Source organism: Scyliorhinus canicula, chromosome 17, assembly GCF_902713615.1.
Source record: "Scyliorhinus canicula chromosome 17, sScyCan1.1, whole genome shotgun sequence".
In the NCBI taxonomy this organism is placed as follows: Eukaryota; Metazoa; Chordata; class Chondrichthyes; order Carcharhiniformes; family Scyliorhinidae; genus Scyliorhinus; species Scyliorhinus canicula.
In genome coordinates, this window is record NC_052162.1 from 47,143,253 (window position 1) to 47,169,253 (window position 26,001).

Sequence of the window (26,001 nt, forward strand, 5' to 3'; positions counted from 1 at the left end):
TACACCTTGAGGAAAAATAAAAAAACATAGCCTTATTGGTCAACTTCTAAAAGGAATGGATAAAAAGAAAGATTTTGATTACAGATCTCGTAAAGCAGGATTTCAGTTGAGAAAAGTAATAAGATTCTCTTCAAATTAAAAAATAATTAATGATGAATCTGTACTACATATTAAAAATAACATTAACAGTCACTTGGTCAAGTGTGGATTAATTAAGGAAAGCCAGTAGAGATTGTTAAAGGCAAATAATTAGACATGCCAGGAAATTTGAAGCCCGTGGAATAAAATGGACAGTGACAATACAAATATGAAGTTGGCTGAGTGACAGAAAAGAGTGAGCACTAGTGAATGGTTGTTATTTTTTGGATTGGAGGAAGGTATAAAATGGGGTTCCCCAGGAGTCAGTTTTGGGTCTACTGCTCGTCTTAATGAAATGAAATGAAAATCGCTTATTGTCACGAGTAGGCTTCAAATGAAGTTACTGTGAAAAGCCCCTAGTCGCCACATTCCGGCGCCTGTTCGGGGAGGCTGGTATGGGAATTGAACCCACGCTGCTGGCCTGCCATGGTCTGCTTTAGAAGCCAGCTATTTATCCCTGTGGTAAACCATCTATATTAATGACCTCGACTGGAGTATCCAGGGTATTATTTCAAAGTATGCAGATGTCACTTGGAAATATTGTTAATTGTGAGGGTGGGGCAGTGTTAGATTCAAAATGACAGTAAGTTGGCAGGTGGAATGGATGAACACACAGCAGATGAAATTTGATGGAGAATTTTGAAATTATATAAAAAGAGGCAATTTAAAAAAAAGGGTACAATTCTAAAGAGATGTAGGAAGAGAGAGACATGGAGGTATGTGTGCACAAATTGCTGATATTGTGGTTGGATGCCCATTTCTTTATCCAGACGGTGGTTAATCCAGATCACACTATTTCCTAGGATGTGTCTGTTTTTCCCATTGTTATTGGGTATGTATCATCCTATTATCACAGATTTCATATTCATATCCATTTCATATGTGCTGCACAATAACTTTCGAAAAAATTGAGTTTTATTGGCTGCAATTCAATTAAGAAGGCCTTGTACATAGGTTATGGATACCTGGGAGTGAATTACAGGCTAGGTTCTAATCAGACAGATCATATGGTTCATAAGTATTTCCATATGATAGTTGTACTTTTTAATTCTTTCATGGGATGTGGGCATTGCTGGCTGGGCCAGCAATTATAGCCATTCCCTAATTGCCCTGACGAGGCAATTAAGAGTCAACCACATGGCATCCACACTTTTGTAGCTGGTCGCAGCCGCCATTTTTAAAGCTGCTCCCAGCCGGCATTGTTAAAATCTGGCTGCTGCGGCTGTTGTGTGAATGCCCGTGATCGGGAACGCTGTGATGGCTGGCTCTGTGACCCACCCGACAAACGCCTGCAACCCACCCGCAGGTCGCGACCCCCACTTTGAAAATGTCTGCGATACACCATTTAATGACAACACGGCAACTTCGATCACTCTGCTCCAATTCCTTACAGATACCAGAATGGATAATGGTGTTTGTCCTGCAGAGGATGCCCTTGTGATGCTGATGGCAGCCCAGCTGGCCAGACGCCGGAGAAAGCAGCAGTGTGACGCTTGTGGCCACCGCACTCCCTGAAGATCCGGCCACCCATCAGGCCAAGGAGGAACCCAGAGGCGGACGCCAGCGGTGGCCCAAGGTGTACAGGCATCGTTGGTCTTTCAAGGAGATGATGGTCAGTATGTGCCCGCAGGAGACTCTGTCTCAACAAAGAAACAGTGCGGCACATGTGCCATGTCCTCACAGACTTGGCACCCTTTGGAGGAGGAGGATACCTGCTCTGGTGGCCATGAACGTCATATTAGCCTTGAACCTCTATGCCACCATTTCATTCCAGGGCTCGAGTGGGAACTTGTGCAGCATTTCACAAGCTACAGCCCACAAGTGCATTGTTGAGGTCACAGATGACCTGTACGCCCGGGCAGCTGACTTTATCAAATTTGACTAGAACAAGCCCACCAAGATGCCCGAACAGTAGGATTCTCCGCTATTGCATGTTGCGTTGCGCACACTGGGGCATTAGGGAGTGCCCTTCATTAACAGGAAGGGGTTATACTCCCTGAATGTTCAACTCATGTGCAACCACCACCTCTGGATCATGCACGTGTGTGCACATTTCCCAGGAAGCGTGTATGACAGCTCAGAGATCCACAGCATCTTCGAGGACAACCCAGGATGACGGGTTGGCTCTTGAGAGGTAAGGGGTACTCACTGAGGTGCCGGCTGATGACATCAATGCAGAGGCCGGAGACCAAAGTGGAGACCCAATACAGCAAATTCTGCTCCTATATCGTATGAACAATGTCATATCCTAGGTCCTGCAGCATCTTCTTGCTTCAAACTGGATTGCCTTCAGAACTCATGCCGGTGTTGCAGGATCCAGGTATCTTGGAAACAATTGTCCTTCTTTCCGGCTACAGAAAAGGAAGTAAACAGCAACAGCAGCCTTCAGGCATCTGCAGCCACCAACAGGAGCAAGCTGCAAACACAACCTGCAACTGTGAAGTGCTCTTCCAACTAACAAGGCCAATATCTTATGAGCAATAGCCTTCAGTTGTGAAGCTGGAGCCTACTAACAGTCAAAGGGAGTTAAAGTGACCTTCAACATACAACAAAGAATAGGGCTCTGTTCTAGTTGTGTTTTGCCTCTGTTCTGGGCCTCCACAATATTTAAATATGGCTTGAAGACCTCACAGATGAAAAGCCCCCCAACCATGTTCTCCACCCCTCCTGCCCAAGGGCGACCTCCGACTTGGAATTCTTCAGCCCCCAACCATGCCCAACCTCCCTGGTGGGTCTCTCCCACCCCCAGAGCAGTGGGGCAGCAGCTCCAGTGCCCTTGAGCAGTATGGTCGAAAATTGAAATGGCTGCTCACCTCCTCCGTTCCCCTCAGCAGCCAATGTGGCAGCTTTGCGTTTTAAAAAGGAGTACTAAATGACACCCGTGTGATTTCTCACTGGAGAGCCGGTTAAGTTCTGGGAGGCCATTACATTCAACTTCAATCTCACTCATGAGATGAAAATTAATGCAAATTGGGGCTAATGATATGCTCACCATATTTGGGAAAGATCCAGCAGTCACTAACAGGAGAGGGCTGGTTAGAAAGCAAACTCATTCGCGTCCGGCAAGAGTCTCGATTTTGGCCTTTCCCGCTATTTAACCGACGAACCCAGATCTGCGCTGGGCACAACGTGGTGGTTATATCACTCCCTGAAACTCTTAGAATGTAATACCTTGTCATAGGTTCAGTGAGCATTGTGAACAAGGAAGTACCTGTGATTTTCTACAATTCTCGAAACGGATTTTATGTTACACCAAAATCTGTTTTCATAATCAGACATGCAACTTTGAAGGGTTCATAGGTGTTTTACAAATTACTGCTAATGTTGTGCAAGGATTGATTGACATTCCTTTGCAACATAAGAACTTCAGTAATGGAAATGTATTTTCCTAATCCAGGAGAGCTGGGTTTGCCTCTAAGCAGAAACCCAAAGCCCCAACAGCAATGTTAAATTTGGGATGCTTAATTGGCCCATTTGCACTGTTGTCCAAACACATTTCAAATAATTGCATCCAATAGACAGCTAAGACTTTCATATGATCAATCTGGGACAAATTTGAACTTGGGCATCAAGATTTATGTCTCACTCACTACACAACAGTATTCCAATAAAGTTAATATCAAAGAATTAACTAATCTATGAACAACTCCATAACTCATCAATAACTTACCATTAACAGAAGCAGGTAGCTAAAGATAAATGCCGTCAATATTAGGAGAATCACTGACCAGTCTAACCACCGATGCGTCTTTTCAAATAAATGCCTGTAATGGAAGAGGAAGGGATTATATCTTGAGCAGCATGGCATGCACATATTTTGCCTGTTAATTGTCTTAAATGATTCCAATTTGGGTAGAGTACAGAATACTCCTAAGCACAGCCAATCCCCCAGGAATCGCCCTGGGAGCTTAGAATTTCCAAATTAGTTGCTGAAGACAAATACCTGATATTCTTTGGCAAAAGGTGAATTGACGGATGAAAAGGAAAATATCATCTCCCAAGTGCTCATTTATCCCCTATTACTGTACCTTATGCCTTAGATTGGCTGGTTAGAGTCAGTGGGGGGATGGTGAGGAAATCCCAGCAGCTGCCGCTGTCCCCCTGAGCAGGGCCCGTTCCACCCAGTAAACTTTACACCCCGGACTTGTTCAATTTCTCAGGGGAGGGGGTCAGCGATAACCCCTTGCTCTTTAGGTTCTTAGCGGGTATAGATTGGAAGACCATTTGTCCCAACCGCTGTCTTCGGGCACCTCTGCCACCATCCCGGACCTGTTTCCGGAGTTATTTCGGGGCCTTCCGGTGACCAGGTGGCGGGGGAAGAGCAGGCATCTGCACCACTGCCTCCCACTGGCCAGGAGCCTGAGGGGATCCCGCCTGTCGATGATCCCAGGGGCGGGATCAAGGCAGGCCCAAGGTTGGTTGGTGGGCCCGTGTTGCCCGCCACACTCAGTGTGGCAGAGGATTTGGCCTAGAGGGTGAGTCTCCGAAGGCTGCCAGCCACCCAGTGTCGGGAGCGGAGGGTGCACATGAGGCTCTCTGCAGTGGGAGAGGGCTCACGTGCCTGACACTGTGTTGACCCTCACCCCCTCTGGGGGACTCCCGGAATCTGGCACTTCATAATTGAAAGTTCTTTTGTTTTTCTGCCTCCATAGGTTATTCAGGCAGTGTCCAATTGGGCCCCCCTCCACAAACATCCTGGGCGCGATTCTCCGCTCCCCAGGCCGGGTGGGAGAATTGCGGGAGGGCCGCTCTGGCACCCCCCGCGATTCCCCCACCCCCCCCGAAATGGCGTGTCACGATTTGCGACACGCCACTCTGAGAATCGCGGGTCGCTGTTTTTCACGGTGACCCGCGATTCTCCGGCCCGAATGGGCCGAGCGGCCTGCTGTTCCCGACCTGTTCACGCCGGCGGCAACCACACCTGGTCGCTGCCGGCGTGAACATAGCGCAAAAGGTGAGTTTGGGGCCTGTGGGGGGAGGCGAGGGGATCGAGCACCACGGCCGTGCTCTGGAGGGGACTGGCCAGCGATCGGTGCCCACCAATCGTCGGGCTGGCGTCTCCAAGAGACGCTCTCCTTCCCCTCCGCCGCCCTGCAAGATCAAGCCGCCACGTCTTGCGGGGCAGTGGAGAGGAAGACTGCAGCCGTGCATGCCCGGGTTGGCGCTGGCCAACCTGCGCATGCGTGGCTGACGTCATTAGGCACCGCTGGCTGCGTCATTCTCGGCACGCCGCCTTGATGCCAGCGTCAAGGCCCGGTGGCCGAGTTGCACAAAATGCCGCTCCTAGTCCCCCGGGTTGGGGGGGGGGGGAGAGAGAATGGGGGCGAGGAGCGGCCTCCGACGCCGTTGTGAAACACTCCGGGTTTCACGATGGCGTCGGCCGTTGCGGAGAATTCCGACCCTGACTCCCTCCCTCCCCACCACCCTCCTTTCCCTTCTCTCCTCACCACCCCCTTCCTTTTCCTTCTGTTGGTACAGAGGCGAGGGTATCTGGTCTCTACAGCACAAAGTTTTGGTCTTGTATCATTTGTTTTTTTTGTAGAAATGTGTTGTGAACTGTTTTAATAATCAGAGTAGCCACCCCCCCTCCCCGTATAATTGGTACTGAGGGGAGGGTACCCTGTTTACCCAACACAAAATTAGTGTTTGTACCGTTTGGCCTTGTATATATTTTTTACTCTTTTAATAAAAAGATATGGAAAGAGTATTTTGTGCAAAGTCTGTCTGTTGTGAAACTATGTAGTTCGAGATGCAAGAGTGGAAATTGATTACTTTCATGATGTTGGAAATTGAATTTAATAGTATTAGATCAAGGAAAAGTCAACAAAATCAGCTGGAATAGTATTGTTCAGAGGGATTTCAGGAGAACGTCTCCCAAATACTCACTGCAATTACAGAAAAACAATGCCAGAATTGTGGCTTATGGAGGAGACCTGGAATGATATCTCCCAAAACCGTTGAAAAATATCTTCCAAAACATCCTGAGATAGTATCCACTAGAATGATGCTAGAAAGTCATGGTTACAAAATGTATCACTTGATTTTCCATCTTTTTGTTGAAGCAGCTTGGGGTTTAAACCAAGTTCATTTAAAGCAGTGAGCCATGCTGGCTGATACATGACAGAAACAGATGATGGAGATGGAATTTCAATAATGCTGTTACCTCTCTAGAAGTGAGTCAGAGAAGGTCATGGGTCTGCCCCTGTTGTAAATTGTGAGGTTAGCTAATTGAAATGTAGAACTGTGCAGAACTGTCAAAATCCAACCTGCAATACCTTAGATGTACCAGGAGTTGGTATAAAACCAGAAAAAGGATGGGAGATAGGGATGGAGGGGTAGAACATATAGAATCATACAGTACAGAAGGGGCCCTTTGGCCCATCAAGCTTGCACTGGCAAAGAAAAACTACTCTAATCCACACTGATCCCACTTCCCAGAAATTGGCCCATAGCCTGAATGTTATGACATTGGGCAACATCTGGGGAAGAGGCAAAGACCCAGTAAAATATCAGGATATAAAACCTGTTGAATAGAAGAACAGCAGGAAGGAGGAAGCTTGAGAGGCAAGGAGAATAGTCTGGCCTAAAAACAAGTCACTATCAGTAATTTCTGGATGATCTCCTAATGGAAATATAGAAAAGAAGGGGAGAGCTGTGATCAATTGTAGTTCATTTAGTAGATGGTTCTGTGGCCTGAGACTTCCTGGTTTTATAGTCTTTGTCCAGTTGAGCAATTGTTCTGAAGACCCAAGAGAGATAGGAGGCACTGAGAGGTCAGCAGCAAACTTTCCCTTCAGTTCACAAATAGCTTATAGTCAGTGGCCTTATGAGTTAAGTTTTGTGCTCAATTTTGGCACCGTAGATGTTACTACATTCCAAGTGGGCAATAGCAATTCTCTACATATTACTGTTTTTCCTTATTGGTTCATGGGACATGGGTGCCATTGGCAAGGTCCCTAATTGCACTTGAGAAGATGGTGCTGATGAGCATCCATGTGATTTGTGTAGACTCACAGTGCTGCTGGAAAGGGACTTACTGGATTTTGACCCAACAACTGAGAAGGAAGGGCGGTTATAGTTCCTTGGTGTGTGAGTTGGAGGAAAACTTGCAGCTGTGGTGTGCCCATGCATCTGCTGTCCTTACATGAGTAAGCTTACTGGGACTAAGGGAGCCAGGATGCCAGGGCCATTGGTTTCACCCGCATAGCTGGCCTGCGCCAGGTGCAGGGTGTCATCAACTGCAACCACGCAACTCTGTGTTCCCATGGTGACATGGAGTGGCATTTGTGAAGCATAAGGGATTCCATTCCCTCAATGTTCAGATAGTATGTAACCATGCAATGCACATAATGCAGGTGTGTGCTCATTTCCTGGGAGGAATTAATGACAGCCACATCTTGGGACACTGTCAGATCCCAGCTGTTTTTGTGAGTTTAGGCGAGTAAATGATTGGCCTGCTGAGGGTGCAGTTCTGGTGTCTGGACTCATCAGGGGAGCCCTCCAAAACAGCCCCAGAGCGTCTCACACATCATAGTGGTCTGGTGCATGCTGCACAACCTGCCACAGCAGTGTGGAGAGTAGCTGGACCAGGAGGAGATGGAGGAGTGCCACATAGAACATAGAACAGTACAGCACAGAACAGGCCCTTCGGCCCTCGATGTTGTGCCGAGCAATGATCACCCTACAAGCCAACATATCCATCTTATTCCAGTAACCCAACAACCCCCCCATTAACCTTATTTTTTAGGACACTAAGGGCAATTTAGCATGGTCAATCCACCTAACCCGCACATCTTTGGACTGTGGGAGGAAACCGGAGCACCCGGAGGAAACCCACGCACACACGGGGAGGACGTGCAGACTCCGCACAGACAGTGACCCAGCCGGGAATCGAACCTGGGACCCTGGAGCTGTGAAGCATTTATGCTAACCACCATGCTACCGTGCTGCCCTCAGATAAGAATGAGATAGAGGAGGGAGGCAAGGGGCAATATTGTAGGTGTGGGTAGACCTTGGGAGATGGCCAGGGCACATATGGGGCATTGGGCTAGGGTCACCCTCATAGCCCCTTTGTGTGAGGATGACCAGGACTAGGGCATCAAAACATCGGGTCTGACATCTTCTCACTATTGTGGAGCCTATGGGAGGTCAGCTCCATGGCTGTTCCATTCATGGGCAGGGTGCTAAAGCGACTGACCGAATACTACAGGAGAACAATGATGACTTGCAATGAGAACAGAGGGATGCTTACCTTGACCTCCACAAAATGTATGACTCCTGCCTGACAGAGCTGGATGCAACCTGCCAATGAATGGGGTGATCTAGGGGCCCATAGAAGCAGAATAACACCTCCTAACTGGTGCAGCCTCCTCTGAGGTCAGGGGTCCTGGGGTGTTTTGCCACCTCGTGATGAGACATGGAGAGGCTCTCATACGTTTTCAGCCGATGGTATCCTCATAACCACAGAATGCTGGCACTCATGAGAGGCCTGAGCATTGGTGGGGGTTGGGAACGTTGCATGGATGGGGAGTTGGTGCTGGGGGGGTCCTGGGCCAGGATTGATGCAGCATTACTGTGTCGTCGGTGTGGGAGGGGGGGGGGGGGGGGGGGGGGGGGGAGAGACATTGTGCTGCCATTTCCTCACTGCACAGTGAGGAAGCGCTGAATTTGCGTGGGGATTTGCAGAACAGGCGCCATGATGATCAGAGTGATTTTACTGCAAGCGAGTTACTACATTTGTGACTTATCTCTACTAGTGCCTCGGTTCATCCATCCGATGAGGTGCCGATTGCTTTTTAGTCTTCCTCACTCTCGCGCTACATTTATATGTATCCCCAGGAGCCACAGCTGAGGTTCAGCCGGCCTGCTGACTTCTACGCCCTGTCGGCTGAGATGACCAAGGTGGGCATCCCCTGGGGGGCAGGGTGGTTGGCCTTTGATGGTCTGGGCCTACTTTCGGGCTGCATGGATGTTCCATTGCTCAATAGGCGGGTATGGTGGTGTGCCACATAGGCTGGACACCGCGTGAGTCTCCTGGGTGGAAGGCCCCGGGCTACGCTCCTACGATCCTCTTACCTTCAGGTGCCCGGAGGCCCTGAGTTCCTCCATGGGATAGAGGGATAGCTGGAGTGAGATCCAGAAGTCCCGCCATCCTGTGGCGCTGAAACCCATGGATTCCCATTCATTCCTCCAACATGCAGTTGAAGCCCTGCATCATGGAACTGATTCCCTTAGTCATGAAGGTCTTGAGCTGAACAGGGAAGGGGACATCTCCCTCCATGGAGTGCCCATCCTGCACTAAGTTCTCCATTGCAGACACCACCCTCGCAGTCTTGTTGCGTTGGACTGACGGCACCATCTCCTCAGACAGAAGATGATGGAACTCCTCCAGTCAGCCTTACAGTCTGAGGAGGGATGCTGTTACCTCTTCCTGATGCTCGCGACTCTGTAGCTTCAGCAGCTCTGGAATTACCTAACCCAGGGGCACGTCATCAGCCTTAGTCTCAGCAAAGTCCTGAGCTTTGGCATCTCTCTGAGTGCTGGATCCCTGGGATGTCCATGCTTCCGCCTGCTGTGACTCTTCAGCTGTAAGATGCTCACCAGTCTGTGACCCAGAGGCCTGCCTGCTGCTTAATCCCACCAATATGGGAGTATCTGTCATGGTGGAGGGTGCGGGTGACAGATGTGACACCTCTTCATTGATGGTCTCCAAAATGTTTGGCTCGGAGCTACTTGGGTCCATGGTGTCCACGGGCTGTGAGGAAGGTCAGGGCTGGTCTGCTGATTGATTTGCAATGTAAGGAAGATAGTATTAGTACAGGTCAGGGGAACAGAAAGGTGACTCACATGATGCTTGTGCCATGCCTGGGTGTGTTGAGGGTCCTCACTTTTGTCCTTGGTGTAATGATATGCATAAGCAATTCTGAATGTTAATATGTTAGACCTCCAACCAGCAGGTGGTAGTAGAACTACACCTTGTGACACTGCACCCTGGGGGAGTCTGGGTGAGGAGTCATCGTGGATAGCTGTGTTTAGTATTAGCTTGGGTATTTTAGTTGTTAACAGTTTACAGTTCATTAGTAGTATTAGTATTGTTTTCGACCCACGTTGTTGTAATTTAATAAATCTTAACTAGTCACAAACTAGACATTCTTTGGTGCACTGATTCAATCATTGCAACGCACTAGAATGTAACACTCAGCCCGACCTCGCCCTATGCAGAGGTGCAGTCCTGCTCTTCACCGGCAAGCTCAAGGCCTCGTTCCTCAAGTTGGGCCTGAACTCCAGCATCACTTCGGCCAACTGTGCCCGCTAACACCTGCTGAGTTTGGGTTTGTCCTGCAATGAGACTGATGTGAAGCATGTAGCTGGGAGTCGTGCCTTGTCAAATGGGGATGAAGTCTGGCAAGTGTGGGAGGTGATTGTCACCGGGCATTTGAGGACCAGTGGAACTAATAGGAGGATTATGGGGGGTTGCGCATGACAAGTGCTGTGACCCTGTGAAGTGAGTGGGAGTGAGATCACAGTGGAGGTGCAAGGGTTCTGTTAAGGGTGCTGAGGGAGACCTGAGGAAGCAGACTTACGCTGGCTGCACAAAGAAGGTCTTTCGTCTTCTTACAATGCTGCAGCCCCGTCCTCTTATGGAGTGAGCTGGCCCTCACAATCGTGGCCACAGCCTCGCAGGCTGGGTTGGTCACTTTGCTGGATGGATGTCTACTTGACCGTGGCTAGAGGGTTTCCTGCCTCTGCTCAACTCCATCAAAACGTTTGCTGAGAGCTCCGTCTGTGAATTGTATTGCTGTCTTCCTGACAGCCATCTCCCCTCCCCCTCCCCCTCCCCCCTCCCCCTCCTCCCCTCCCCCCCTCCCCCTCCTCCCCTCCCCCCTCCCCCCTCCCCCTCCTCCCCTCCCCCCTCCCCCTCCTCCCCTCCCCCCCTCCCCCTCCTCCCCTCCTCCCCTCCCCCTCCTCCCCTCCTCCCCTCCTCCCCCTCCCCCCTCCCCCTCCCCCCTCCCCCCCTCCTCCCCCTCCCCCCCTCCTCCCCCTCCCCCCTCCCCCCCTCCCCCCTCCCCCTCCTCCCCTCCCCCCCTCCCCCTCCTCCCCCTCCTCCCCTCCCCCCCTCCCCCTCCTCCCCTCCCCCTCCTCCCCGCCAACAAGCGCAGGGCGGGGGAGGCATTTAAAAGGACAATCCCACTTATTACAGAGGTTACGTTTTCCTGGGGTGAGTGTATCAGAGGTAAACCACCATGAGCACAGCATGGATCACGTGGAAAGAACAAATTGTTAAAGAGGCTGAACAAGCGGTGAGTTTTCTCACAATCAGTATTAGCGGGATTCTCTGTGGTTTTCTCACCGGGACCAGCACTTTGACAAAATATGGGAAAATCCCAGCCACTGGAACCATTTCATACTTACCCATTCAAGTTGTCGTAGTCATTACGCAGTGCCCACCAGCAGTAAAACCAGAAAGCACTGATACCAAAGGCACAGGATAGGACCAGAATCCAGATACGCTCTTTCTGTAATGATAGGATAAGGACTTTTCTATTACACGTTAAAAGTCATAAGATTAGTTAGCCAATAGCTTGTTCCCACCAATCTTGTGTTCAGTTACAGATTCCCCTCAACAACTGAGCTTAAAACTCTGACATGCAGAATTTCCTTTTCTTTATTGCATACAAGATCTTCAGTTTTAATAATTTATAACCAGGCACTAGATAATCATACAGTAAATATATCAAGACTTTTAACAACAACAAGAGCAGAAGGAAATTGGCAAAATTTAGTGGACTCATTTTCAAGGTCCAGATTGCAGTTAAATGAGAGCAGTACTTGTGCTTCAATCCACCAGTCATTCCTGGCACGGAGATGACATTTAAAAGACAGAACCGAAGTTTCCCTGAGGCAGACGTACGGCCTGAAGCTAGTCTATCCCAGTACTTAACTTCCAAAGGAGTCCTTGGAGTTTTTTTGGAGAAATGGAGCTGTCAGGCACCTCAATGCTCCATCCACTTGGGAGAAGCACAAGGCTCTGTTTAAGAGATCACACATCACCCTCTGACGGTAGAGGTAACCAGCTGGGAAAAAAGGACACAAGTCTGAGGTGCACTCAGAAAAAAAAACGATTTGACGCTAAATAAAAACAGAAAATGCTGGAAATGCTCAGAAGACCTGACAGCATTTGTAAAGAGAGGAAGAGAATTAACCCTCCAGGCTAATGTTCCATTGACACAAGGGGCTGGATTTTTGCTGTGAGGCAGGAAATGGAAATAGGGACTATTTCTGGGTCCCAATCTTGCCCCCGGAGTGGGGTGGGGTGGGGGGACGTTCTGTGGGCGAGACAGTAATGGACCTTGAATTTCACGGAGACACCCCCCTTAATTTCTACAGAGTGGGGTTTGGTGGTGGGACAACTCAAGTGTGAGTTTGAGTTTAATCTCATCAGGCAGCTATTACTGTAGCAGCCAGGGTAGCACAGTAGCACAGTGATTGGCACAGTTGCTTCACAGCTCCAGGGTCCCAGGTTCGATTCCCGGCTTGGGTCACTGTCTGTGTGGAGTCTGAACGTTCCCCCCGTGTGTGTGTGGGTTTCCTCCGGGTGCTCCGGTTTCCTCCCACAGTCCAAAGATGTGCAGGTCAGGTGGATTGGCCATGATGAATTGCCCCTGGTGTCCAAAAAGGTTAGGTGGGGGTTACTGGGTGTGGGGATAGGGTGGAGGCATGGGCTTAAGTAGGGTGCTCTTTCTAAGGGCCGGCGCAGATTCGATAGGCTGAATGGCCTCTTTCTACACTGTAAATTCTATGATTCTATGATTCGACTGCTGTGAATGCAGAGTGAAAGGTAACAGAAAACCTGAATTTTACAATGCCTCGGCAGAACCAGAGGCCTCTCTAGGTAGGACAGCCCTTCGATTCTCAGGCATGGATCTGGAGGTTATGCAAGGGGCTGGGGGGGGGGGGGGGGGAGAGGAGTGAGATCATCTTCCCGGAAGCTGGCAGGAGGAGCCCACACACACACACTCACACACACACAGATCAAGTAGGTCTAGATGCACATAGCTGAAATAATCAGCAGGAGAGGTATGATGCACAGGAGTTGGATCCACTGGTAAGAAAAGATTTGATGATCTGATATACTCTGGGAAGCTGAGTGCTACCCCCAGCCCTCAGGACCACTCTTTGGGTCTTCACCTTCCAACAGACATGCCTGCTGAGGAACCTGAAGGTACAAACTGCTCCTGAACATGGGAGAGTACGTGACTAGGCTACTTACCCCTCAGAATGGCTCAGAGCTGTTGAGAATCTGTAACCACTGATATGTGCAGCTTCTCATCCATAGAACCATAGAATCCCTACCATGCAGAAGGATACCATTCGGCCCATCGAGTCTGCACCGACCCTCTGAAAGAGCACCCTACCTCGGCCCACACACCCACTCTATCCCTGTAATCCCACCCAATCTGCACATCTTCGGACGCAAAGGGGAAATTTAGCATGACCAATCCACCTAACCGGCACATCTTTGGACTGTGGGAGGAAACCAGAGGACCCGGAGGAAACCGCGGCAGACACGGAGAGAAAGTGCAAACTCCACACAGTCACCCAAGCCTGTAATTGAACCCAAGTGCCTGGCACTGTGAGACAGCAGTGCTAACCACTGTGCCATCGTACCGTTGGTATTTAAGTTCAGCTAATCTCTGTTTTAAACCTACTCAATGACTGAGATTCCAAAGCTCTCTGAGGTACAGAATTCCAAAGATTCACAACCCTCTGTGTAAAAAATAATTCTCCTCATCTAAGTGGCTTCCCCCTTACTTTACAATTGTGCCCCCTGATACTAGACTTCCCAAGCAAGGGAAACATCTTACCTCCATCTCCCCTGTCTATTCCTTTAGGTATTTTGCAGATTTCAATGAAATCACCTTTCATTTTTCAAAACTCGGGAGAATACAGGCCCAATTACCTAAATCTCTCTTTATAGGTGCGTCCCGCCATCCTGCTGCACTCCCTCTGGTAATAATATCCTTTCTAAGGTAAGGAGACCACACTTGACTCAGTACTCCATCTGTGGTCGAACCAAAGTTCTATACAATTGAAGCAAGGCTTTGTTACTCCTGTACTCTCCTCCTGTACTCAAACCCTCTTGTGATAAAGGATAACATACCACCAGCCTTCCTAATTTATCGCTGTACCTGTTTGATACTTTTCACTGACTTACTGATGAAGACACACTTATCCCTTTGTACATTCATTTTTTCTAATCTCTCACCATTTAACAAACAATTTGCACATCTGTTCCTCCTACCAAAGTGCTCACATTTTTACACATTATATTCCATCTGCCACGATCTTGCCCAATTACTGTTCTGTCCAAATCCTCGTGAAGTTGCTTTGCATCTTCCTCATATCACACACTCCCAGCCAGCTGTGTGTCATATGCGACCTTGGAAGTAGTGCATTCGATCCCCACATCCAAATCAATGATACATATGGATAACAGCTGGAACCCAGTTCTGATCCTTGCATACCCCACCAGTCGTAGCCTTCCAATGTGAGAATGACCCATTTATTCCTACTCTCTGGCTTCTGTTTATTGGCCAATCCTTAATCTATGCCAGTATATTAACCCCTATCCAATGTGCTTTAATTTTGCTAATTAACCTCCTGTGGGAGACTTTATCAAAAGCCTTCTGAAAATACCTACATATACTGACACCACTTTATCAATTCTGTTGGTACCATCCTCAAAAACCTCCAACAGGTTAGTCAAACATGATTTTCCATTCATAAATCTATACTGACTATGTCCAATCATTATTATCCAAGTGTCCATTTATCACACCCTTTATAACAGATTTCAACATTTTCCTTCCTACTGATTTAAGGCCAAAAGGTCTGTAGTTGCTCAATTTCACTCTCCCTCCCTTCTTAAGTAGTTGGATGACATTGGCAACCTTCCAATCTGCAGGAATGCAATTCCAGAATCCATAATATTTCAGAAGATGATTACTGTTATGGGCCAGGGTTTAAAGTACTCCAAAGTGTATCATGGAGTTCACCTGACCCACAACGTTTAATAGATTGTGGTATGGGGAGCACACGGCCCACTCTACAGGTGTGGTACAGCAGAAATGGAAAAGTATTTTTTAAAGCAAAACAATGTTCATTCTATGAACTCAAGTTAACCTTTTTAAAACATACAGTAAACATCTCAGCAATCATTAGTTCAAATACAACCCCCAAAGAATACAACACTAAGTAATTCTTACTTTCCTTTTAACATCCATAAGACTTAAAAACATCTTTTAACAGAAAGACATCAGGTTTAACTTCACTACTGAGAACAGTTACCACGTTGAAATCAGCAAATGGCCATTCATAAGCTTGCAGAGATTCATACACATCCTACTGTGATTGCAGCTTCTCCAAAACTAAAATTAAACCAAACCCACCCTGCAGTACAAAAACCTAATGCGAAAAAGCTGACAGACAGCCCAACTCCACCCACTCTCTGACATCACTGCGGTAATAAACACCCATGATCGCGGGCCTGGCCGTCATGGAGGCCCCCTTCCCACCCCTTCCCGCCCCCCTCCCCTCCCCCGGGGACTGATCCCCCGCCCACGACCAGGACAGCACTGCAGGGGCGCTGCTGAGCTCCCGCCGGATGCAACCATACGTAAACCACGCCGGCGGGGACTCGGCCGGTCGACCGCAGAGAATCGCCACGGGGGTTCCTTTCAACGGGCCCCAACCGGTGCCACATTGATCGAACGCACGCGACTGGCGCCGATTCTCCGGTTGCCGGAGGTTCACGTCCTGGCGTCGGACCCGATCGCGGGTCTGAAGCTCCATTCTCCGCCCTCACGCCAAGTGCGATTTCGGCTCGGAGAATCCTGCCCCATATTCCTCAAGAAACATGGATTACCAATTTACCACAGCAAATAGGATCCGGGGAGGTTATAACAAGTAGGTAAGCAACATGTTATTATTTGTGTTGCAACATACCGTAGGAGATGAGTCTTTGTTTTTTTTGACATTTGGAAAAGGTTAGTAAAAGTTCTTAATGACTGTAATGCTACTATTAACATTAACATAATAGTTATGCAAATAGGAGATCCAACAAAACGAGTCTTACTTGCAGGTCACCTCTTGCAGATTGAAAAAGCCTCAACATGCCCAGAACCCTCAACAATCTCCAGAATAACGACATAGAAGAAAGGCTTATAATGACACTCTGTATTCATATTTAAACTCTGTATTCGTAATGACACTCTGTATCACTTCTTTCCCCTTAAATTTCAATGCCTCATCCGGTCAGAAATATAACTTAACTGGATGAAAGTTTGTCAGGACCTTTGCGGTTATGTTGCGATCTCCGCAATATCACTGGTGAATCTTGTAATGGTTGATCTGGGTGAAGTGGTAGATTGAGAACCAACATCTGAACATTCCTCTTCCACTCCCCCAGGGGAGTCAACAGGCAGCCGTGGAAACACAGGCACCACATCCTGGTGAATGCCCCAGCAACAATACCTTTTGCCATGTTATCTGTAACAGTTATAGCTCTGAAACATTTCCTGACTCGGAGCATAACATAAACAAATATGGTCTTGGTGTCTTTCTCATGGCATAGGGCACTATCCTGTGCTTGAAAACGAGGATAATCTTGAGAATCTACGGACAACTTCACAGTAGTACCCAGTTCCTCCTTGAACACGTCCGGATTCTTCTTAACAACGTCCTCAGTCACCCTCCTGTGCTGGACCTCACTCTGATTCAAAGGAATTTTGCTCAACCAAACACACCCTGGCAAACCTGCCCCCTTTCCTTTGACCGCAGGAGGAGTGCCCTTCCTCCTTGGCAATTGTACACAATATGAACTTCCAACCTCCTGAGCAAAGATATGGGGCGGGTTTCTCCATCTTGCCGCACACATTTTCTGCTGTGGTGCGCCTCTGCCGGCAACAGGATCTCCGTCCCACCAACCGGCCAACGGGGTTTTCCATTGTGGGCAGCCCCACGCAGTTGCAAAATCCCCGGGCGTAAGTGTGCGCAGCTGGCGAAATAGAGGATCCCGCTGATGGACAATCCAGCCTATGGATTCTCTGGTGTATGTCCAAAGATTAATCTCTATTGAAGTAAGGGCTGGCGCTCGGTTAGAGTCCCATGTGTAGGTCTCTTTACCAACTACCGGTGCAGAGATTCCTGTGTTCACCTCCATCTTGATTTGCTCATCATCGACCACCTCTGCAGTAAAAATAGGCTCTGCTCGTGCCTCCTTCACATTAAACATGTTGTAAGTATGTTCCTCTTCCTGCTCTGAGATTTCCACCTGGTGTGTAGCTGCTTACGGCTTCCTAAAATTAAAATTTTCTTGCTCCGCCTTTGTCTTGCCTTTCCCATCCCTTCATTTCTTTGCTAAATGTCTTTTCTTGTTGCATTGGTGACCAACAGCATTCAAAAGCTTGCATTGATTCACACAGTGACACTCCACTGCCTTAACCTTTCTACTTGAAGCTTCTTGCTGTACTTGGTGCTGTACCTGAGTATGACCATTAGCCTGTTGAACATGTTTCGCATTTCTGGCAGCCATTTCCAATCCTGAGAAATTTCTTTAGCCTTCTTAAAAGTCAATGTGGCTTCACCCGACAACCCATGCTGAGTGTTGTCTTTGTTAATGCTGCAGACCAGCCTATCTCTGAGTATATCTTCTAAAGCTGATTAGAAACCATAGTGCTCTGAAAGCTGGCAGAATTGCAACCGATTGACCTGCTTTTTGAAAATGGCTATGAAATTTGAGCTATGAGGGCTTCGGGTTCTGGTGAATCTGGACAAGAATAGGTAAGATTGTAAATGAAATCCCTCCTGGCTCAGTGATCTTGCCAGATTCTTCATCAACTTATAAATCTTCGCCCCACACACACTCAGGAGACTCTAGTGCTGTTTTGCCGCAGCTTCTATTCCATTTGCTAAAAAGAAATGCTGCATCCTCTCCACATATTTAGCCCAGTCCTCGCCTCTCTCAATAAACTCACTGACCACCCTTAACATATCCATGGTGCTGCAAACTTGTAATTCCGTCGAATAAATCCACGATGAAAACCAACAACTCGCTGAACGCAACTTTGTGTCGCCACACTAAACATCAAAAAACTTTTGTTCTTTTCTTGCCGTTTTCTCCTCATCGCGACCACAAAAAGGTAGTCGAATGCGTTGCTTAAAAGAAGGTTAAACTTCTTTATCTGAATAAATTACAAAGTTCAACAAAAACTATGAAAATAGGAAACACTAGTAAAACAGGTTTTGCTTGCAGGTCACTTCCTGCAGGCTGAAAAAGCGTACCCAAAGATCGACATGCTCAGAACCCTCAACAAATGCCAGTAAAACAATTACATAGGAGAAAGGCTTATAAGAATGCTCTGTACTCAACGTGACACTCTGTAACAATGTTCAATATATTTATCATACTAAAATCAAGGAGATAATGTGTCAGTGAACCAGAGTGAAGTGACAGCAGTTTCTTGTTTGGATCTGGCTCTCACTTTATATTTGCCTTGTTCTTGCAAGAAAAGGCACATTCTGGCTTGTAAGCAAGACAAAATTTGCGAATGGGAGCAATAAGTGGACACTGAATTTGAGAATATCTAGAACACAAAACCCTTCCACACATTTCCTCCTAATGCAGCTTAGCATAACTTTAAAAGAAATACAGGACATAAGTCCCAAATAAACCCATGTAAACTGGCCATCAGTGACAAATCATCTTTGTGCTCACAACATGGGCAATAATCTGGGAAAGCAATTCACCCACCCATGGTACAATGCGTTTGATGTTACTAACACTGAAATAAGTGGAATGAAATTCAAGTGGAGATCAATAACAGGCAGCTGACCAGCTCCACCAGACTTTCACCCATGGAGTGAAGATGAAAGTTAACCCTGTTGTGTTTGAGAAGTAGCCCATTGAAATGCAAATTTGCAGATTTGCTTATCTTTTCACCTTTTACGTGTGTGTAAATAAAATGATGCCCCCGGTACCTTCTAAGTTCCAGGTTATTAGCAATGGGGAAACTTCATTTTATTTGACAGCTGCTATACATCTTTTTCTTTTAGTTGCATGTTTCCTGTACTTTACTCCTATATAGAGTGTCCCACAGGACAAGAGCAGCTTAAATATTTGATTGAAGGGCACAGAGAGGTTCAGGATTTCAAAATGAAAGTATCAATGATTTATGTCTACCATAGCAAGAAAATAATTAGTGATTCGTGTTAAGGCATAGCTATCTGTGAACACTGTGCTAGATACTGGCACATGATCAAGCATTTCATTTGACAAGAAAAATCCACAGTTGAAGACACACCCATGACACTACCACAAAACATTTGATCGGTGCTTCAGAAAGTATAGGGAAAGAAAACGACAGACTGCAGTGCTTGTCAAGGCTAACCGATAATGACTGAAGTGAACTGAACCCAGGGAACACTTTTTGTACTTTTGTTGTGTCTCAGACAATTAAATCACCCACTCAATGTACCAGTTGCAATGCAAACGCAAACACAAAAACAAACCAAGCTAATGAGAGGCAAAAATCAGCCAAAGCAAGCCCAACCTAAGAGCTGATCAAGGTGCAAAACGTCAACGCCTCGCAATTTAAAAGACGTCTATTATTAACAGACATATTACTGCGCATAAAGTTATAAATTATTATTTAAAAGATCTCAATCTGATCACATCTCAGCCTATCGTCATAATTTAACACTTTGGGCCCTGGTATAATTATGGTGAACCTATTGCTATATCTTGGACACATTTATAATGAGTTGTCAATCCAGCCCTGGCACAGCTTGGTGTTTACAGGGTTTAACCAACTTTCACGTGTGACATTGAATGCAGGTGCCTTGCAGTGAAACTGGTCACACTCTGCAAGATATCAAGTTTGTCAGAAATTTGATGAGAGTGGAAATTCATTTGGTAGGAAGTAGGTGAATAGAACAGAAAGTGTGTTACCTTCAAACTGAAATTTAACTTAGTTTCCGAAACTTCTAATGAAGTTTAGAAAGTCAGTAGGAGTTAACAGTCGATTTGTTGCAAAAAGTGGGTCACTATTTCAGCCAAAGGTTGACTGATCGGTTTCCAAACAAGTTATATATTAATGAGATATTTGCTGAACTTTAAGGGACTGGCACAATAGTGGTATAGTAGATAATAGTCCAGAGTTCCAGACTAAGGCTTTGGGGCTTGTGTTCAATTCCCACTTCGGCAGCTGTGGAAATTTAAATTCAATCAATGAATATACCTGGGTGATTTTCTGGAAAGATTTGAAGTATGGTAGCAGGCTTTCCGGCACTCGGCCCAACAAGGCCGGGAATGCCATTCAACGTAATTTGGTCCACTTAACGAGGCTCCATGTGCTTCTCACCGTAAATGAAGGCTTGTCAGCCAATTCGCCAGGAATGTGCATTCCAAACCCCCCCCCCCCCAAACCCCCCACCCACCCCCCGCTAACAAGATCGAGCAACACTTAAACAGTACTTGCACAGACAGCCCCACTCAGCTCACAGCAATGGCACCGGGATGATCGGCCTACCGATTCGGGGATGCAGACCTGGCGAGGCTACTCGATGTGGTGAAGGCCAGGGCAGATGTCCTGTTCACCTGAAGGTCCTGGAGGGTGAGCCACAAGGCAACCAGTGCTGCCTGGGATGAGGTGTCGGCAGCCGTGAGTTCAGGGAGTGTGACCAGGAGGACTGGCCACCAGTGTCGCAAGAAAGTCAATGCCTACACTGGGCAGCACGGGTGAGTTGACACCAATGTCCCCCCCCCCCTCCTCCCACCTTCCTCACCGAGACCTTTCTGCCCCCACGCGAGCATCCACCCCCAACTCCCATGCGGCCCACAGGCCTCCCTTCATCCCCTCTCTTCCATCCCCCCCAACCCTCCCTTCAGCCCCCTCCCGACATGTGGCTAACAATCCCCTCTCTGTGTTTCTGCAGGAGAAGCTTTCCCACAATCGCAGGGAGAGGGCCCAGACTGGCGGAGGGGTGCTGGACATATGAATCTTCACCACCTTCGAGGAACAGGCCCTGAAGGTGATGGGGGGTGCCGAGGACAGAGCGGTCACTGATGTGGATGTCAGCGCACGCCACAGAGATGAGGATCCACCGGGCCCGTCCCAGAGGACCTGTTACAGGTAAGTTTTCATTGCCATACTGACTGACCCATCCCTCCCATTGATGACATGTCCATTCGCCCACAGGCCCTTCAGCCGACGGTGTCGGCTCATCCCGGGTGGCCCCCTCTTCTGCTTCCTAGGAGAGCACCTTGGAGGAGAGCACTGACAGAATGCCACAATTTACCCATCATAGCTGTCAACCTCATCCTCCACCAGCGCAGATACACGCACCTCGGTGGAAAATGCTAGTGGACAGGCTTCTAGGGCACAATCTGGTGAGCACTACACAGTTGTCGATGTACATCAGGTGGATGGTGGAACATCCAGGCAAGACAGCAGTCAGAGGTCTGCTGGATCCCAGAACCCAGCTGGGTCCCAGCCAGATGCTGAGCCAATGAACGGTGTTACCCGGATCTGATAGAGATTTAGGGTGCGGCCAGGACATTCAGAGGGAGATGTCAGCGACACTCCAGCAGGCCTATAGGTGCTTGGAGGAGTCGCAGAGGCGACGGATGCATGAAATGTCACCAGTAATGCGTGGCACTGAGGCCAACACTGCTCGAGTGGCAACCACAGTAGAAAGTCTGGTGCATGACGTCGGCACCATTAGTAGAGGTGTCCAAGGTGTGGCGCAGTCGGTGAAGGCCATGGCTGAGAGCTTTGGCAGAATGTCCGACTCGCTGGAGGATGTAACCCAGTACCAGGCTGACTTTGATGAGGTTCTGCGGGATATGTCCCGCTCTCAGATGGGATTGACTGAGGCACTGCAGAGTTTGTCGCAACCGCAGGTGGGCATTGCCGAGGCGCTGCAGAGCATGACCCAATCACTGAGGAGCATCGCCAAGGATGTCCAAACGATGGTACAGACATCGGAGATCCGCCAGGGCTGGCAGAGCCAGATGATGCAGGGACAGCCAGGGCTCGAACCAGCAGCCCCTCCGCCCTGCGGTGAACCCCGTGGCCTTATGGGAACCGAATGGGAGGAGAAGGCATTGGGTGCCAACCCACACCCGTCCCATCGAGTGAGGATCGTGGACACCAGCTACCCCGAGTTCCACCCCTCTGATGAGGTGGCAAGTCAGCACACGGGACAGGATGGCATGGCTGTGCATGTGTCAAAGACAAGTGCACCAGAGCCCCCAGCAGGACGTGGTAAACAGCTGGCTGCCTCCATCTCAGATGTGCATCCCAGAACCCACTTGGACATAAGGTGGATCAAGGAAGATGAAGCACGTTGAGGATCACCAAGGGCACCAGGGAGGGGGGGAAAGGGCAGGGGGAGGGGGTGAGTGGGATGGCACCATTGGGAGAGTGGGGAATTGTTGGACACCTGTGACACATTAAAAATACTCTATCACATTCTTCTGCAATGCGGCCCGACCTCTGAAACCTTGGCCCATCTCCCCAGGCCCACTTTGCTGGGTGTGAGCGAGCACTCAGTAGACAGGCAGGAGTCAGACTATGGCATAAATTGAGAAGTACTGGCGCTCAGCTCTCTGCGGTTTATCATCACCCTATGCCCTCGACAGTGACCTGCTGATGGTGCCGACACAGTCCCAGCACCCTGGAGTGATGTGACATCTGGGAGGGTGAAAAATGGGGGTGGCGGATGGGTAAGGTATCGATGACAGGCCAGGCTACGTGTTGTGTGACACGGATGAGTATGAGGGCCTCCCTGGCCCACCGGGCTTGCCGCCTGTTTTGCAGACCGGTTCCTCCCCGAGATCATCCTCTGCTGGTCCGGCGCCTCCCCATCACCCTCGTTCTCCTCCTCCTCGGGCACATGTTCCTCATTCCGAATCTCCAGCACGTCACTCCGCTGCTGTGCCAGGTTATGGAGGACACAGCAGACCACCATAAAGCGGGTAATCCTCCGGGTATTGGACTGCAGGGCACCACCGGAGCAGTAGAGGCATCAAACCATATTTTGAGCAGTTCGATGCATTGCTCAATGACAGCCCGGTGGCCACGTGGGCTTTGTTGTATTGGGTCTCTGCTTTGGTCACTGGCCTCTGCACTGACATCATTAGCCAGGTCCTTAGCGGGTTCCCATTAACCCCCAAGAGCCAGCTGCCCATCCTGGGGTGGTCCTCTAAAAGGCCAGGGATGACCAACCGCCCCAGGATGTAGCTGTCATGCACACTCCCTGAGTTACTTGCACACACGTGCATGACCTTCATGTGGTGGTCACTCACAAGCTGAATGTTCAGGGAGTGGAAACTCTTCCTGTTAATGTTGGGCACTCTGAGATGGCCTGGTGAGCGTAAGGTGATATGAGTGCCCCTGAACCTGGGCATCCTGGCGACGGTGGAGAATCTTGCTGTCCGGGCATCTTGTTGGGCTTGGTCCATGTCAAAGTTGAGATAGTTTTCCGCCCTGGCAAACAGAGCATCCGTGACCTGTTGGAGGCACCTGTGGGCTGTGGCCTGTGAGATGCCACACAGGTCCCATTCCAGCCCTGGAATGATCCTGAGGAGTAAATATTCAGGGCTGTAGCGACCTTGACAGCCACCGGGAGCAAGTGTCGTCCTCTTCCACGTGGTGCCAAGTCCGCGAGGACAGGGCACAGGTGCCGCACCATCTCCTTGCTGAGGCATGTTACATCCTGAAACATGTGCTGTCCATCATCTGTTCGAACTACTAGCGCGCTTGTACACCATGGGCCTCACGAGCCTCCTCCTCTGGGTTCCTCCTGGGCCTGTTGGGTGGCCGTGTCCTCAGGGTCCGGCACATGGGCCGCCGCCTCGATTGTCTGCGGACGCTGCTGTTGACGCCTTCTCTGGTGTCTGGCTGCCCTGGCTACCAGCAGCACCACAAGAGCTTGTTTTGTGGGGTCCAAAATACTGTCCATACCTTTGAATATCTGTAAGGAATTGGGAGACGTGTTAGATTGACAAACAGCGGTGGCTCCCACACCGGAATCCTCCATTCTCCCATTGATAGCCCCCTCCACCCGGATAGCCTTGCCCACACACTCCTGGCCGCAACAGGCCCACCTCACCGGACCCTAGACCCTGCACCCCAGACACTTGCTCGGAGCGTTACCTGGAACAGGCAGTGGTCCCCTCCGCATGTCACTCACACACCCTCCAGCCATGGACATGTCCCCGAAGCTGCGTCCCATCACCTGGGTGCTCAGATGTTGGCTGCTGTGCGTATGGTGTTACCTCCCCTCAGTATTCAAGCACAGTGCCCACGTATCATGGTCTGATTGGGATGATAAGCAATGAAGAAGGATACAGTGGAGTAGTGGTATTGTTGCTGGACTAGTAATCCAGAGACTCAGAGTCATGCTCTGGGGACCTGTGTTCAAACCCTGCCATGGCAGACGGTGAAATTTGAATTCAATAAATATCTGGAATTAAGTCTAAAGATGACCATGAAACCATTGTCGATTGTTGTAAAAACCCATCTGCTTCACTAATGTCCTTTAAAGTGGAGCAGAGTCCACAAAAGATCAGCCATGATCTCATTGAATGGCGGAGAAGGCTCGAAAGGCCAGATGGCCTACTCCTCCTCCTAGTTCTTATGTTCTTATGATTCCCACATGCTACATAGCCCGCCCACCCACGGAAATGCACGGAAGTGCCCACTTAACCATGATTGCCAGTTCCCAATCAGCAGTAGCCTTCAGCCACAAGGCCAGAGGCTTCAGCAATCGGTGGGCGCAATGGATGGTCCGGGCAGGGACAAGGGCTGCCCCCCCCGGAACAGGTACTCACAATCCAGGTGTTGGCATGGTGATGTTGCACGCGGTTGCCCGCGGTGTCTCCCACCCTCTCCCCTCTCCGCTTTGCATATCAGCCCACCCCTGTGGAGGGTGCACCCTCCTCCACCCCCAGTCAAGGGTCCCCCAACCCCACTGGCCTTTTTGCCTGTGTCAGGTGGATGTACCTTTAAGAAATGGGTGTTTATCAAATAGCTGCAGTGATGCCAGTGTGTGGGTGGAGCTTTCATTTTCAACTGTAAAGCTACTTAGTGGCTCTGTTTTTGATTTCGTTTTCAGAGTTGGAGAGCTGTATTCAAGGCAAGCAGATGTGAAATGTTCTCTCTCCCTACAAGCTAAAGAATGTCTTTAGCTCACTTGATGATTTCAAAGTAATACCTGTTTCTGGTGAGAATTTAAACCAGGTCTCTTTGTAAAAAGGGTTTAACTTATGGATGTTGCCAGGAAAGGTATTAAGGATTATCTATAGAGTATTGTATCTTTGGGGTTACGTGTGTTGGTAGTTGATAAGATGTTTAGTGTCTGTTTATAAAATATTAACTGGGTTCATAGAATAAACATTGTTTTGTTTTAAAAATACTTAAGGTCTCTGTTGCATAGCACCTGGAGAGTGGACCCTTATGTTCCCCATAACAAAATCTATCAAAAGTCGTGGGTCAGGTGAACTCCATGATATACCTTGGAGTTTTCTAAACCCTGGCCAATAACACCTGTGAGCAAAGATGGCTACTCACCTCCTCAGCTCCCCGCAGAAGCCTTTCCTTCAGGTTAATGTTCATACAAAGGAGTATTAATCGGCACCAGTGTGACCACTTGCTGGGGAGGCCATGCTTCAGGGGAAGCCGTTAGATATGGGATCGCTCCCATTAATTGTATGCAACTAGGGTTTAAGCGGTGAAAATTGGTTTCTCGCCATGCGAGATCCCGATTTCGCCTACAGGAACGGGCCGGTTGCATCGCAAA

The 26,001-nt window shown here is 48.8% G+C and overlaps 1 protein-coding gene across 4 annotated transcripts in view; it reads right to left on the bottom strand.

Annotated features, from left to right (window-relative positions):
* Positions 1–26,001, bottom strand: part of LOC119952291 (glycerophosphodiester phosphodiesterase domain-containing protein 5-like) — a 153,740-nt gene that overhangs the window by 71,665 nt on the left and 56,074 nt on the right. For all 4 annotated transcript variants that reach the window (XM_038775923.1, XM_038775924.1, XM_038775921.1 and 1 more), the window contains exons 3-4: positions 11,551–11,654; positions 3,809–3,902 (exon numbers count right to left, since the gene is read on the bottom strand). In XM_038775923.1, the coding sequence (XP_038631851.1) occupies positions 3,809–3,902; positions 11,551–11,654 (198 nt within the window). The remainder of the gene's footprint in view (positions 1–3,808; positions 3,903–11,550; positions 11,655–26,001) is intronic.